Source organism: Eucyclogobius newberryi, unplaced genomic scaffold (genome assembly GCF_026437365.1).
Source record: "Eucyclogobius newberryi isolate DKJ021-1_F unplaced genomic scaffold, fEucNew1.0.hap1 SCAF_18, whole genome shotgun sequence".
Taxonomy (NCBI): domain Eukaryota; kingdom Metazoa; phylum Chordata; class Actinopteri; order Gobiiformes; family Gobiidae; genus Eucyclogobius; species Eucyclogobius newberryi.
Window position 1 is genome coordinate 15,842,384 of NW_027315812.1, and position 15,488 is coordinate 15,857,871.

Below are 15,488 nucleotides of genomic sequence, written 5' to 3' on the forward strand. Positions count from 1 at the left end.
TGTAAATAGTATATCCATGTTGAAGTTTTCTTTTGAATTGTATTTACCCAAATGGACATGTGTATCGCGATAACAGCCCTATCACAGATTGCTCTGCCTTTTATTGCTGTCCTCACAGTCCCAGTAGTTTTGGTTTCTTCCAGAGTCAACACCAGATATCCAGAGTCACACACATTGGCACACAGAGCACTGGTTAAATACACTGGTGTTTCTTTATCTGTCTGCTCTTCTAATCAGTGCTGACACATTGCTCTCAGCGGGGCTTCAGGTCAACGGCAAGACACATGCAGCCTCGTCCCTCTTTCCGTCTCATTCGTAAAGCTGTCTGCTGCTGTCTGCGCCGAGCACCAACCGACCAGCTGTGTTGTCTTCCTATCAGGTCAAAGAGGATTAATTGTGGCAATTCATGCATCTGTTAAAGTTGGCAAATCAAAGCGTTTCTCATTGCGAAACTTTATGCGGTGCCGTTCACACAAACGTATAACTGTCAAAGGCACGGTAGAAACACGGTGCTAATGATTCACAGATGCAGGTATTTAATCTAACAGAAGTAGCATAAATATAGTGCCTGATGGTTTGAAGAGTTTTACATTTACTTCCTACAACATGGAGGATGGATTGGCATGTAGTAAAAAGGTAAAACTGTGGAATAATGTTGGCTTTTTTGTCAGTGGCATTCTAGACTTAGTGGCAAAGGCGTGATTGATTGTATAAATGACATTAAAGAATGGATCAATTCTAAAAAAGTGCTTTCAGTCTTCAATTAGTGAATTCGACAATTTCCAATGCACCACTGCCAAAATATAAAACACACAATTTTACAGCTGACAAATGCCTTACAATGACAAAGTATTTTCTCACTGATCCAGTTTAGCAGTCAAGCAGAATGGATTAGGAATACAGCTGTGACAACTTCCTCTCTTTGTAGTAAAGAACACAGAGGAGATTTTGGGGGAAATACAATTCTGCAGAGAGGAAAAGAAAACATGGATTTAATCTTTAGCTGAGCCGCATCATTACGAAAATAATGTTTCATGTATTGTCTGCTGACTGCTCAGATGTCATACAGAGAAAAAGTGTGGCAGCCAATTTGCAGTGTAGCTGTTTTTTCATTTCCAATTTTGCAAAATAAAAGCAGCATCCGATAGACTGATAATACTTTATTGATCCCGAAGGAAATTCAGAGTTTGGCAGCAATGCATACACAGGCAAAGATGGAAGTATTCTTGAAGTAATAATATTTATTTCCAAATGTTAAAAAATTCACATCAAATTACAGGAAATGAGACGCACTATGAAACTTCCTGAAGATGTTGCTTTGAAGTAGTAAGGAATGTCTTACTTTATTGTATGTACCATGTTTATATTGCTGAAAAATACCTAAAAACATGCATTTTTCCTTTGCGTAGCCCTCGTGTCATCTTCGGGCCTGGATGACCTCCCTCCAAAATTGTATTTAAACCGCGCACTCTGTTTTTGAGTGTAGCACAAGGGCGAGTGGCGTCACCTGGTTGTACACGTGGCGATTGATATGTTAAATGCTATGGAACATTCTAGGTAAAGCGATCACTTTAAGCAGGTGGCGAACCCTCCACCAGAAATTGTACATAGCGCACCAAATGTAACACTTGCGTAAAGCTAGAATAATTTACCTAATTAGACTTTAATCCATCTTTCAACATTTTTCGTCCATTTGGCAAAAGGGAAGTGACCTTGTTCTGTCGGAGTCCAAAACATGACGAAACACCTGCCTCTACTTTTCAAACTGGTGTTGCACTCATTACGGGCCCCCCATCAACAATCTGGTGCCGCTTCCTCTAATGTCCCTCCATCACAAAGCTGCCAACATACCAACAAACCATGATTTAATGACCCGCGACTTCACATCTGGTCCTGTTGCACCATGGCAGGGACATTTACTAAAGATGAAGCCCAGTTGTCTCTTTATTTTCCAGTGTAGGCGATTGAGACAAAGAGGCAGTCATTTCAATTAAGCAGCAGTGTGTGTGCAGTGAAGCACAATGGTGTCATATTAAGTTAATTGTAGTTTATTACCAAGGAGAAGTTAAAGTAATCCAACCAACTCGCCTGACCTCGATTTTTATTAAAAACTGTTTTCCATCAATCAATACATTTTTCCATTTATCCAGAGTCAAATTGCATTGATAGAAGTTAAAAAAAAAAAAAAAAAAAAAAAAAAATATATATATATATATATATATATATATATATATATAATAATGATAATAAACAAACACTGTTCTACTGTATCCATCAGTAGCTGTACTCATTATGCCTGTAATAATCAGCAGAAAAACAATATCCACTTGTATTTTTCCTGAAGTAATCCCATTTACGAGATAATAGTCCAGTAAACAGCTTGTCACTGTTGTTTGGTCAAGTGTATGTTTGTTTTCAGCTACAGAATGAGACCATCTACCATCTAGATTTTACCTGTGCTAGCTAAAGAAGTGACGTAGTCCTTTTTGAATGCCATATTATTTTAGCCAACGAGCCAAGCTTTCGAACAGTTTTAGGAATAAAACATGCGCAAAGCAATAAACAGACAGTTTTTTTCCGGTGTTCGCCGTCAAGACTTTACGCACCAGGTTTTTTGATCGTGTTAGCCTTTTGGACACGAATATTGTTAGATATATGTATTATTATACAAATATATATATATATATATATATATATATATATATACAGCAAGTACAGTGAATAGCATAAGCACACAATGAAATAATATTGTCTTGCGTAGGACCTTTACAAATTGACAATATTCAGGCGAGACTAAAAGAAGGAAGTTTTGTTTATGTTTGGGCTTCTGTCATGTAAGTTCTAAAGCACAGTGTTCATCTGCAGAAACTAGAAGGCCTAAGCTTTCTAATGATGTATCACACTTGCATGTGGGCTGTAAGATCTTCTTTTAATAAGCAATGCCATTTGGTATGTCTAACTATCGTGCACAGGGCAAAATAGGTTATCAGCTTAAACAAAGAACTTCATCGTATTAAAATTATAAGTGTAATATTTACAAAAAATTAAAACTGTCAGTAGAGACGTCAAAGTATAAAATTCTAGAGTCTTACCATTACTGTGAGAAAAAACGACGCAATTTAACAATTATTCACAATTACCGAGATCATGTCAACAGTGAACAGTGAAATCTTTAATTTTCTTTCATTCCCATTGTCTAAATCTGCTACTATTAAGTTTGTGACCGACTTTAAAAAATCTAACTTTAACGAAAACAGCAAGATGAAAAAGCACTTTCCATTTAGATGAATTATTTAGACCAGGGCTATTCAACATAAGGCCTGGGGGCCAAATCCGGCCCACAACCATCTTCCAAATACTAAAAATAATATATATATTGTTTACTGGCACTGGATTAGATCTAGTTTGGTTTTGGGTTTAGTCCATGTTTGAGTCGGAGTTAGTCCTGGTTCAGACTAGTCGATACTAGTCTAGTCTTCGTTTAATTGTGGTTCTACACTGGATGGGCAATTTTGCAACACATTTGCACATGTTATTTCTCTCTGTTAGTAGTTATTTTACTGTATTAACTCAAATTATTGAAAGTATTTTGGGGATATTTTGCGCACCTCCAGTCCAGAGGTCTTGCCCCTCCAAAAATCTGGCCCTCGGACAAAATCAAGTTGAGTAGCCCTGATTTAGACTAGATAGATTAAAAAAATACTATCTTTTTCTTGAAAAAAATGTTGATCATTTTTATATTTTAGTTCTTACAATTATATTGTGACCTGAATAATTACTAGTAACCGGATAAACTTGAGATCCGTAACTGTCAGAAAAGTTGATATTGGTAATTGTTTTGGTTGTGATAACTAACTGTGATACAAAAGTTCTACATTGTCCCATGTCTTCTATTAAAGTGAAGGAAATCTAACCCAAAATTTCTGAAATGATGTGACCAATGAACAAACCGACATCCAAATGAAGATGACATTGAGCTATGTTGTTCCCACCAAGACAATGGTAAAGAGCCAAGACATTCTACATTGGCCCATTAAGGCATATTAAACATATATTAAAGATTTCACACGTGAATAGGTATCGTGTCAATGATTGATGCTTCTCATTCTGCAAATGGAGCACTGTCTTACTAAGAGCAATGATGATTGGCTGCCACATAATGGGTTTTCATAAGGCAATGAATAATGTCTTGGGCAGTCATAAGAAAGTTTTTAGCTACTTGTGTAAGCACTGGTGAATTTGCACAGTTTTTTGTTCTTTCTCATGGCCAACTTTCGGTGTGCGTGCCCCGGCATTAATGAAGCTGGTAATGGCAGTCTATACAGTGAGGCAGACAGAGAAGAATTAGTCCCATTTATTGATGGTAAAAAGCTTTGGACATTTTAATGGATTGGAATGGAAATAGATGGCGGTAAATGAAGCCGCATATATCACATTGTATTATTAAAACCAGAGTACCTTTTCAAAGCCTCATAGCTAACCATTATGGAAGTGAACAACGGATCTGGTTTTGCAAATACAATAATATATTGTATTTATATATGTGTGTATGTATATATATATATATATATATATATATATATATATATATATATATATGTTCCGTTACGACTTTTTTCTGAGGTTCAGGGCCGAAGCGGGGGAACACCTAGGTCTAAACTGAAAAAATAATAAATTTACTAGACTTGCTTCTAATATAAGAGTATGACAATTAAACATAAGGCAGTTACTTGATTCCTTTTTGTGTGGTAAAAGAGCTAAATAAAGGTTGTTTTATCATAACTTCTCCGTGCATCACAATTTCTACATATACTGTATTTTTTTCAATTGATGCAGTAACTAAAAGTGTACTTGTATGAAATATTTATTATTGAATGTTCACTAAACTATCAAAATATTGAAGTTTAACATCTCGATGATATGCTAATATCTCAAAGCAAAAGTGAAAAATGAAGTATCTTCTGTAGTTACTGCCCATCTTACTTGAATTAACTTTCCCTGTTGCTAAGAATATGCAATGACTGTCTTAATTAGAACGCAAACTGACATCGGCTTTGAGACTTAGAAATAACACATTTGTTAGTTATAAATGTGATATTTGCTGTAAAATAGGAGATGAGAAAATTAACTCCAGACATATGACAATTATCTTCAGGTCTTAGAGGACGTTTGAATAAAGATAAAGATAGTGGTGGCGTGAATCGAAGGGGGAATTGCATTACCCAGAAGAAGAAACACTGCTCTCAAGACAAACAATAGTCGTTAAAAGTTTTCAAACTGCAGCAACAATGCCGATAATAACACAGTTGTTCACAAATCTTGTCCCTCGACTTATTTGCCATAAAACATACATTTATAATAAAACTAATCAGACCATGTTCATATCATTTAACTCCACGCTGCTAAAGATCACCCCTATGAGAATAAATTCAAGTGTACATCATGATCACCGCAAGAAATATGACCAACTCAATCAAAACCTGTTCTCCCAAAAACACCTGTGGCACCCGCACCGATTCGAGACCCAGTTGTTTGGACAATACTGAAATCCAAACAACAAAATCAGGTTAGTTCAGTTCAAAAAGGTTGAAGAGTGGCCAGGCGCTGTCTCCTGGCCATGACCGTGAATGCTAATCTGTATGCTAATGCGGCCATGTATTTGATCGGAGTGTGCTTGTTTGTCCTGGTAATGACCGCAGACAGTCAGTCATCCGCACCATCTGCCCGAGCTGGCTCTTGACCCATCTGCTGGAGCAAGCACACACGAATCGTCTCATTGATCCCGGACCCAAGCTCGACCTTTAGCCTCTGTCTCGACGCAGCGGACTTCATCTCTTCAGTTTTCATACAAATCCTCGGGGGCCGTGCAGGGGTCAACATCTGCTCACACGTCAGTTCATATAGTTGTCCATATGAAAGGGAAGAGCAGGACACTTATACACTGAGAAATGAGATGATGAGCGTGTGGTTTCAAATTCCGTAAAACTGCTGGATGTTATTTTACTGTTGGGTTTGTTAATGCTTCAAACCACATACAAATTTGAACTAAAAGGGGTCTATGCATCAGGACTAAAGGGGGCTAAAACCAAGAACAAAACATGACAGAAATGAATATATCTCACTATTTGTTGAGAGTGTCCCGATAATGATAGTTGAGGATGTCATTTCAATCAGACCAAGGTGAAATGTCTGTAAAAATGTGTCACAAAAGTTCAGAAATATCACTTTATACCCTTATTTGAAAGTTTCCAACATAACTTTTTTTAATGTAGCCACTATTTTTCACTATGAAGTATATACTCAACTTCAAAACAACCTCCAATATATTATCTCGATTTCGATATATATGATGATTTTTACTCTTTAAATCTTTTTGGTGGCCATATTTTTTATAAACAAGTCAAAAGTATTTGTTGTTGCTGTTTGAATGGTACATATGTTCAGTGTTACATTACTAGGTCTTCTCCATCAAAGTGCTTCCACAAAATACTTGTATATACTCACCAACTTGTGCAAAGTAATTTTGTCTTTTGTTGCAAGAGTTTGTTGTGAATGATGTTCATCAGTGCACGGGTTTTGTCTTTAAAAGCTGTAATTCAAGCAGCGGGCCTTTTACACTGCCAGTGTCATCCTTTGTTTGATATAATCATGTTGTATTGTGAGTGAACAGCGCCTTAACGTTTTCAGTTTAGTTAGTCACGGCTGAAAAATAGGATAGAGAATTTTTAGTAAGTAAGTAAGTAAAAGTACTCAATTTAATGCTACTGATACTTTACAAGGGATGATGTAAGAACGCTTTGATTGAAAAATCTAAAAAATATTCTATAATTTTTCAATAAATGTGTTATTTTTCTTGTAGTTAAAATTGGCCCACTTGAGTCTTAGTTCCCCAAATAATTGTACACCTAATTTTCTTTGTTATGTATTTCTACTTCGGTAATATTCTTTATTTTTTTTTTAATGTATTTAAAGGGAATTAATGGTATTAATGAACATACAATGTAAATATCCCAGAATTAAGCCATTGGCTATATCCCTGTATCTGTAGTCCCTGGTAGGCCAGGACAGGAAACAATAATACTTGTTCCACAATTACTTCTGACACAACCAATGACACATAGACACATGATAAAATACAAAATGGATACCATCAAACAAAATATTCCTTTATGGTTCCTTTGGCTCTTGGAACAAGTACCAGTATACCAGAATAGCATTTGCTTTATTACAAACTGAACTTTACTATCACACATAAACAAACTGGATAGCCATCCCACTCCATGGAGCAGGTGGCATCACATTATGGTTATTTGGTCGAACTTGGATAATTAAATTTGAGGGATAAAACTAATTTGAATTGCTTCAAAGCGTCAAGGCATCACTGGGTTTACTGGAGTTTAGTTTGGAAATTGCATTTATGGCCAAAAAAACATTTGCTTGATAAACATTTCAATATTGGAGTGATAATTGTGGACCAGAACCAAGGCAAACCAGTTACATCTGTGAAACTGGCAGCAGCAGAGGCCTGGGGTTTACGATTGGCTTCTTCTGTTTCCTCGTCCAACTCTCTCGGCTCTCTTTCAAGCCTTAATTTTTGGAGCTGTCCACTAAACCCGCTCCCCTGCCTCTCTTATCGCTCTGTGGTCCAGTAATTCAGACCAAATGTCTTAGAAACTGTCTTTCATTTATTTTCAAAGTCAAAAAAGACTGACACTGATGTTTTAAGGGCCACTACACAATATAGAAAATACTGATGATTCCACAATTAATTAAGCTCTTTATGTGCATTGCCTTGATAGATTTCTTCACTGTATACAAACCCCAAATGCAGCATTTATTTCAATGCTGGTCATTCATCCAATGTCTCAATGAAAAGTGGAAGAATAAATGGAAATATATATTCAACACTAAGTCAAACTCTCTTTTTTTGGTCTGTTTATGTTGAGAGAGCAAATAGTAGTCCAGGATCCAGAGCCCTCCTATGTCATTATTTTACCTTTTTCTTACTGTTATTTTTCATTAGTGTGAAACCTTTGGATGAGGAACACTGCAATAAAACATATGGTTTTATGGATATCAGTTTCCAATTATTAGATGATATATAAGAATATATCAGAAATGCCATTCTCATGGACAAATCCACAAACCCAAGTGTAAATAGAAAATGTCCCCAATTCATTAGCTTCAATTTAAGACCACGATGAGCCCTAGATCTCAAATGGTTCACCTGATATAGCTAAATCGATATCTAATACTCACAAACTAATTTACAGAATTCTCATTCATTTGTCCATAAAAAAGCCTATGGGACCATTCCATGGAAAAGTTTTCACTAAACTAAACTAAACCTTTAGCAATTTGCTTCAAACTTGTGACAGTTGATGTTGATATATAATATATATTCTCTGAGTGAAGTTTGAGTCTTTTATCTTTGTTAATGTCTAAGATTTGAGTTCCTATAGCCACAGACATTGGACTGTTTGTGACAGATTATAATATTTTATTCCAACATTTTATATGTTTTATACAATGTCAAGTCATTTTTAGACAATATGACTTAAATTTGTAAGATATAGTGGCAGAAGTGGAAGACTCGAGTCACATGACTCTTTATTCTATTTTATTTATACAGTGTATACCGTCCTCAATAAAAAAAATCTTAAAATCATTTAATTTAAAATGTCTTTCGTTCCATAAAACCGGGAGTTCCTGAAAGCCTTTTTCCTTAGCTTTGTATTGATTCGATGAGACTCTAAAATAAGAATGTTCTGTGATCTTAATCGATGAATACCTGAGCGGATGTTCAGCAACGATGTTAAATAATCAGGCCTTATAAATAAACACAATGCAGTGCTGTTCTCTTCTCACATCTAATGATTGTCGTTACACTTAATATAATATAATTCACTGTGGTGAGAATGAAAAACTGAGTTCAGAGGTTTTAAGGCTTAGGGTTAAAGTATATCATCGATCCAGATGCCCAAGTATTAGTAGTAGGGTACTTGTTCAGTCACATTACCATCAAATACAAAAGAATGTTGTGACACTAGAGTGTCTTTTGGAAAACAGCATACAGTTCTTGAATTCATTAACAATTCTAAATTAACACAGTTTTGTGGAATGGAGTGAAACATTTGAATCACTTGAGCAGCAGAAGGTGGCCTAGCATACAGAATCACATCATCTGCATACAAGTGAATACTTCTATGTTTTAGATTGTGTGAATACTTCTATGTTTTAGATTGTGTGAATACTTCTATGTTTTAGATTGTGTGAATACTTCTATGTTTTAGATTGTGTGAATACTTCTATGTTTTAGATTGTGTGAATACTTCTATGTTTTAGATTGTGTGAATACTTCTATGTTTTAGATTGTGTGAATACTTCTATGTTTTAGATTGTGTGAATACTTCTATGTTTTAGATTGTGTGAATACTTCTATGTTTTAGATTGTGTGAATACTTCTATGTTTTAGATTGTGTGAATACTTCTATGTTTTAGATTGTGTGAATACTTCTATGTTTTAGATTGTGTGAATACTTCTATGTTTTAGATTGTGTGAATACTTCCATGTTTTAGATTGTGTGAATACTTCTATGTTTTAGATTGTGTGAATACTTCTATGTTTTAGATTGTGTGAATACTTCTATGTTTTAGATTGTATGAATACTTCTATGTTTTAGATTAGAATTTAGCTTCTATATGCAGATCAAAAGCCATCAGCAGAAACAGCTTGAGTGATATTTGTGAGGTATATTGTGAGGGATTAGTGACGTCTGGACACTAAAGACTTGCCGCCCTTGACGTGCGTCCACAGAGACATTGAATGTAAACTGGATGCTTTGACTCTTTACTTGTAACATGCACAAAGGTCACTGACTCCCACCTCTGACGGTTGGTGTAACATGAATTTGAAGTAGCGTCAGTGTAATTGTGATGGATATTGGTTACACCACGAGTCATTTACCAAAAACGTTACATTATGCACATTTAATAATCAATTTGCTAACTACTAATTCTTAAAACCTTACATTTCAAAGGTTGCACATGTGCTTGCAGTGGTTAGCTGCTGCTGTTGGTTTTAGCGGCAGGATATGACTATTTGCTCTTACTCCATAATAATCTAACAGCAATAGCAGACCTCATTCCATTTCACTTTCCTTTCTTTTAACTCCAGCTTCAATAAAGAAATGAACTTCAAGCACAGTAATCACAAAGACAGCATCAGTCAGTGTGGTCCATGATGGTTGTGTGTTCGTGGCCTGTGTCTGCCCTTTTCCTTAGCGACAGGACGAGGCACTGACAGTAAAGACGAGGGGCCGGGAGCTATCATTAGGGAGCTGTTATCGCCTCCAACCAGGACACCCACACACATGTACTATCCGCATGTTTGTTCACTTCACATGGACTCAGACCCGGCATATACCGCACCATTACAAGCTCAAAAGACCACAGGCATTTGCATATGTGGGCCTAGGCTGTACTGCACTTGAAAGTCTCTTTGAAACAGACTTTAATGTCAAAGAATGTATTCGTATTTAAGTTTTTTCTAGCTTTGAAGTTATTAATATTGATTGAGCACCGCTTATTTGCTAATGTTAAGTTATTAAAGCGTACATGTGTGTATATTGAAGATGTAGTAGATGTTTGTTGCTCTGACCTTTAGTGGAATCGTTTTGATATCACCTTTACATCGCCACATGCACTGCACTTGCCCCCAGCTGTTCTCCCTCCCCCGGTTCTAACTGCCGTCTGCGAGATACGATTGTGTAGTGATAGTAGATTCATCTGGGGAAAGTGCGTAAAATCCAGCCGGTTTTGCAGAGACCAAAATCAAGATTTTTAAGTTATCGATGAATAACTTGCATTTTAATTCAATCTTTGTTCATTGATTTAAACATGAAATGCAAATTAACTTTGAAGAGCTGCTGGTAGATCGAGTACCGAATAATAATAATTATACTAAAAATATAGACTGTTTAAAATAAATAATTGATAGGCTTGAATGCAAACAGAAAATCAGCGGTGCAAATAGATGAAGTGATGTTATAAAGTGTTTAGAGTCCAACGGAAGAGGGGAAGAAACTGTTCTTGTGACGTTTGTTGTAAAAACATAAATGAGTGCGTAAGAAAATCCTTCATTACTTATGCAGAACCTTTTTTCAAACTTTGTTCAATTTAAAATGTACTCTCATAAGATGAACAGTAATGAAATCCATATTTTCTCTGATATTTCTTTCTCTTGGGTTCTAAAAAGTGCTTTGAAAGTATTGACATAGCCCAGGCTTTTGATTGCTTTAATTAATAATTTAGCCAGTTCTATATACTGTATGTATCCCTTTTGAGCTTAGTATAATCGGAATAGTTGTTGCTTTGACCTTTGAGAGAAATCATATTGATATCACATCACTCTCCACCTCCAGATCTCCTCATGCCCTGCACTTGCCCTCAGCTCCTCCGCCTCCCCCGGCGCTAACTGCCCTCTGCAAGACTTTACACTTCTCTCTCTCTCCGCTTCACTCTCAACATTCGGTTCAACGATTTGGCCTTTTCTTCTTCCTCATCTCCTCGTTTCTCTCTAGGCTCTCGATCATTCTTGAGTGATGGGAGAGGCGCGGGGAGGGGATGGAGGAGACAGCGCCGAAGCCATAGTCTGATAATTCATCTGCAGCTGTTTTGCATGCAGTCACTTTGTCTTCATTAGGACCCGCCGGTCGCGCTTCATTCAAAAGTCATTAGAAAAGTAGTCCGCAGAAAAACACTATATTTTACCCTTGTCCTCTTAGAAAGTGAAATAGATGGATTCCAAGATGTCATATTTGGGACGAAGGAAGAAGTGCTATAGTTTCATATTTCAAATGTTGTTGTATGCGTTATCCCAGAGGAGAAAGATACAAGTAAACCAAGGATATGAAATATTGAAGGTTATAGTGGAGAGCACTTTATGCCGTTGATACTTTAGCCCGAACACACTAAGATCTAAGTAAACCTTTTTCTAAATATACTTCTATCTATAAAACATGAACAGCAATAAATGAATAGCATAATGTACTACAGTTGTGTCGGAATGAGCCTAATGTTGTTTGTCTTATTTAGTAACAACTAATACTAATTGACTTTATTCATGTAGCATTCCTTAAACAGAACCTTTTACAAAATGGTACACAGACACAAAACATGAAGAAGTAAAAAAGGTTCAAAATGTCATCTTACTACTTCTAAAAAAATAAAAGCAGTAAAATTAAGTCCAAGCCAAATCATTAAACCATGAGACGGCAATAAATAAGTAATATGAATAAAAGAAAATAAAGGACCACACAACTCACGGTGTAAAAGCCAGAGGAAAAATAATAAGTCTTGAAACGAGGAGTTTGGACGTGGGGGGGGCGGCAGTGTCAGAGTGTTCCCGAGTTTGGGGCCGACCACAAAAAAGGCCCAGTCTCCACTGGTTTTAAATCTTGTCTCGGGCCCTTAGGCACCACGAGCTGGAGCTGGCTCTCAAACCTCAAAGCGCACATCGGAGTGTACTTTGGGGCCAGACCATTCAAGGCTTTCAAAACAAACAATACAATCTTAAAATCAAATCTGAAACCAACAGTGCAAAGACGCTAGATCCACGTTTTTTTGTGCAACAAGTTAATTAATAGATAACTTTGAAGTGTGATTGATGTGATTCATTCATTTTGAGCAAGCCACACGTATCGAACTGGAGAAGGTTATATTTTATCCAGCTGGGTTAGCAGGCTTTTCAAATCAAATCATACGTCTGCGTGGTCATTTATAACAATATTCTACCTGAATGTAATCTCTCTCATCATTGATTGGGCTGTTTGCTTGTTTGCTTTGTAGTAACTGAATCTATTTGTCATTGTTTTTGCAGCCGACTACTGGAACGCAGCGTCATTCACGACTCCGTCATCCTACCTGCACTTTGCCACTTTCCAAGGCGAGACCAGCGCCGACATCTCCTTTTACTTCAAGACTAGTGCGCCATATGGAGTGTTTCTGGAAAACTTGGGCAACACAGACTTCATCCGACTGGAACTTAAATGTAAGAGCCATTTTGTTGTTGAAAAGGGGCCTTCCAAAAGTCTGTAATGTGCATTTATCATAGAGAACATGTAGTGCGGGTCCAACAACATGTTTGTATCCAGGGACCGAAATATCCTGCCACACCCTTGCAAGAAACACTATATTCCAAGTTGTTTTTTGTTGACTATACAAAAATTTTATCTTAAGACTGTGAGACTATAAACCAGTTCAGACCCTGGACGCTTCAGCCCACTCCAGTCACAGGAAAACAGTAGTCTGATCTATGAATGTCAAGATTATCAAGTAATAACTAAAATATTATAATTGTGAGAACCGTAGGTGGCAACAGTCAGTCATTTTTGTTTAATTTATACAGCAAAAAACTCGAAATAAATGTGAAGTACGCTTTATATGTGACTATATAATCTTTTTGTATGAATCATGAAGCTAGACTTGTGGAAGAAAAGCAATATTAGTATTACACTGTTTGTCAAAGCGCCAAACGTGAATTATCTCTGTTTTTTATTACAATAATCGTAAAAACATTAATATCGTGAGAGAAAGGGCATCTGGTCTAAACCCCTGCCCATTCACGGTGCAACTTATTTACTGGTACAACACTAAAAGAGTAGAAACAACATTAAAAACCTAGATGTAACTTGTGTAGTTTCTCAAATATTCTGTTACATCAAGACATTTAAGATGAATTAGTACCTACTTAAACGCTATCAATAAATAGAAATATCCACATTTTTTAGTATGTTAATAGCGCTCTGTGCAAGTATTGTATCCATCTGTGCCAGTGCCTCTTATTGCGTATTATGAACAAAGCTCAAATAGAACTTTAAGATTCTTGTTTGCATAAGAACATTGGCCCATTTCCCTCCTGCATGAGGTTTGCTAAATGCTAATAGTATTTGTAGCTCAAACACGCATTCGGATGACTGTGGACACACATAAAGCTCTAACTGTTTACCTTGCTGATCATGACGCACTACTTCAGGTGATTGCAGCAAAGAGAGCAATCATTTATTTAAGGTAATTGTTGTATGTTTAATAATTATGTTCATTATGACCTCACCTTTACCAAATCAGTCAGGCAATAATTGTCAATAGTAAGAAAAATACGGGATATTGTGGGTGAGTAAACGTATATTCCAACGTATAAGTAAGTCAAATAAAGTAAGCTACTAGAAATGATTATAAGCACTGATTGCGGTGCACTATGTATGGCATTAAATTCATCCGTATAGCATTTATTATTATTTTTTTCATTATGGGTGTTTTTATAGCTCAGAAATAACTTGGACATACTTGCATTCTTACTGTCAGCGAGGTCAAATCTCTGCAATTCTTTCCATGGAGACATACGTTTTATTGCCATACTGTGGAAAATTATTGCATCCCACATCTCCATAGAGACACCCCCCCCACACACACACACACACACACACACATACTCCCATGTAAGGTAAGTGGTGTAGGTTCAATAATTATATTTGTTCTGACCTCGTGTTTAACAAATTATAACAACAAAAATATGTTCTTGTATTATCTGAGTTATATAAAATAACATTCCTCTTACATTTTCTGATTCAAAATTACCCAGTGAAGTTCAACAGTTCATTTATTGTAAACACTCGATGTTCAAATCTCCTTATTCCGGCTCACTGTTGCACTTGTTGTGTGAGTTTATTTGCTGCACAGGCCGGCCTCTACTTATCTACATTGCAGGGGTATTGTGCCTCCTCCTAATCTCTTTAGAGGCAGATAATTTCTAATCTACTTTAGTTGCTTTCCTAAACTGGGCTCTTTAGATTGTGCAATAATGTGGTTTAGTGTGATTGGTCTTTGGGAGGCAGCGTTATTGCAAGACAAGAACCAAGATGAGACTGCTAGGAAACAAACTTTAATAATTATGTATCAATGCCATGGAAAGATAACTAAAGTGATTTTAATGGGGTGGTGAAATCTATAGCCTATATTAACAGCCGCTGCACAAACAAAAGTTACAAAATAAATCTACACATGTATTTGTACAAACTTCATATCGTAAGTGAAGTTGTATCTGTCACTTGATGCCATTTTCACAACATATTACTTGCATCCACAGTCCCCTTTCCTCTGCATCCTTTTGTCGTGCATAAACTAACTGTGTCCTCTTTAATGCATCTCCTTTTATTCACTGTTAACATTGTTCTTTCAATGTAAAACTTCTCTGTTTCAGTAAATGTCCAAACCGTCTGAATCTAGCCTTCTATCTCCATCCAAAACTGCGACTCATATTTACTCATTCCTAAACATATAGATCCTTGTCACTCCCCAACATCTTCAGCCATCTCCAAAGATTTCCACTATTTTCTTTAATTCATGTATTTAATCATTTATATAGGGAAAAACCATAATGTGTGAACCTCTCCTTTTAATTGGTGCCCCGTCAAATACAAAATATTGAA

The 15,488-nt window shown here is 36.4% G+C and overlaps 1 protein-coding gene across 2 annotated transcripts in view; it reads left to right on the forward strand.

The window, feature by feature from the left end:
• The window catches only part of cntnap2a (contactin associated protein 2a), a 315,624-nt gene that overhangs the window by 255,559 nt on the left and 44,577 nt on the right, over nucleotides 1–15,488 (forward strand). For both annotated transcript variants that reach the window (XM_072450653.1, XM_072450654.1), the window contains exon 18: nucleotides 12,881–13,051. In XM_072450653.1, coding sequence (XP_072306754.1) covers nucleotides 12,881–13,051 — 171 coding nt within the window. The remainder of the gene's footprint in view (nucleotides 1–12,880; nucleotides 13,052–15,488) is intronic.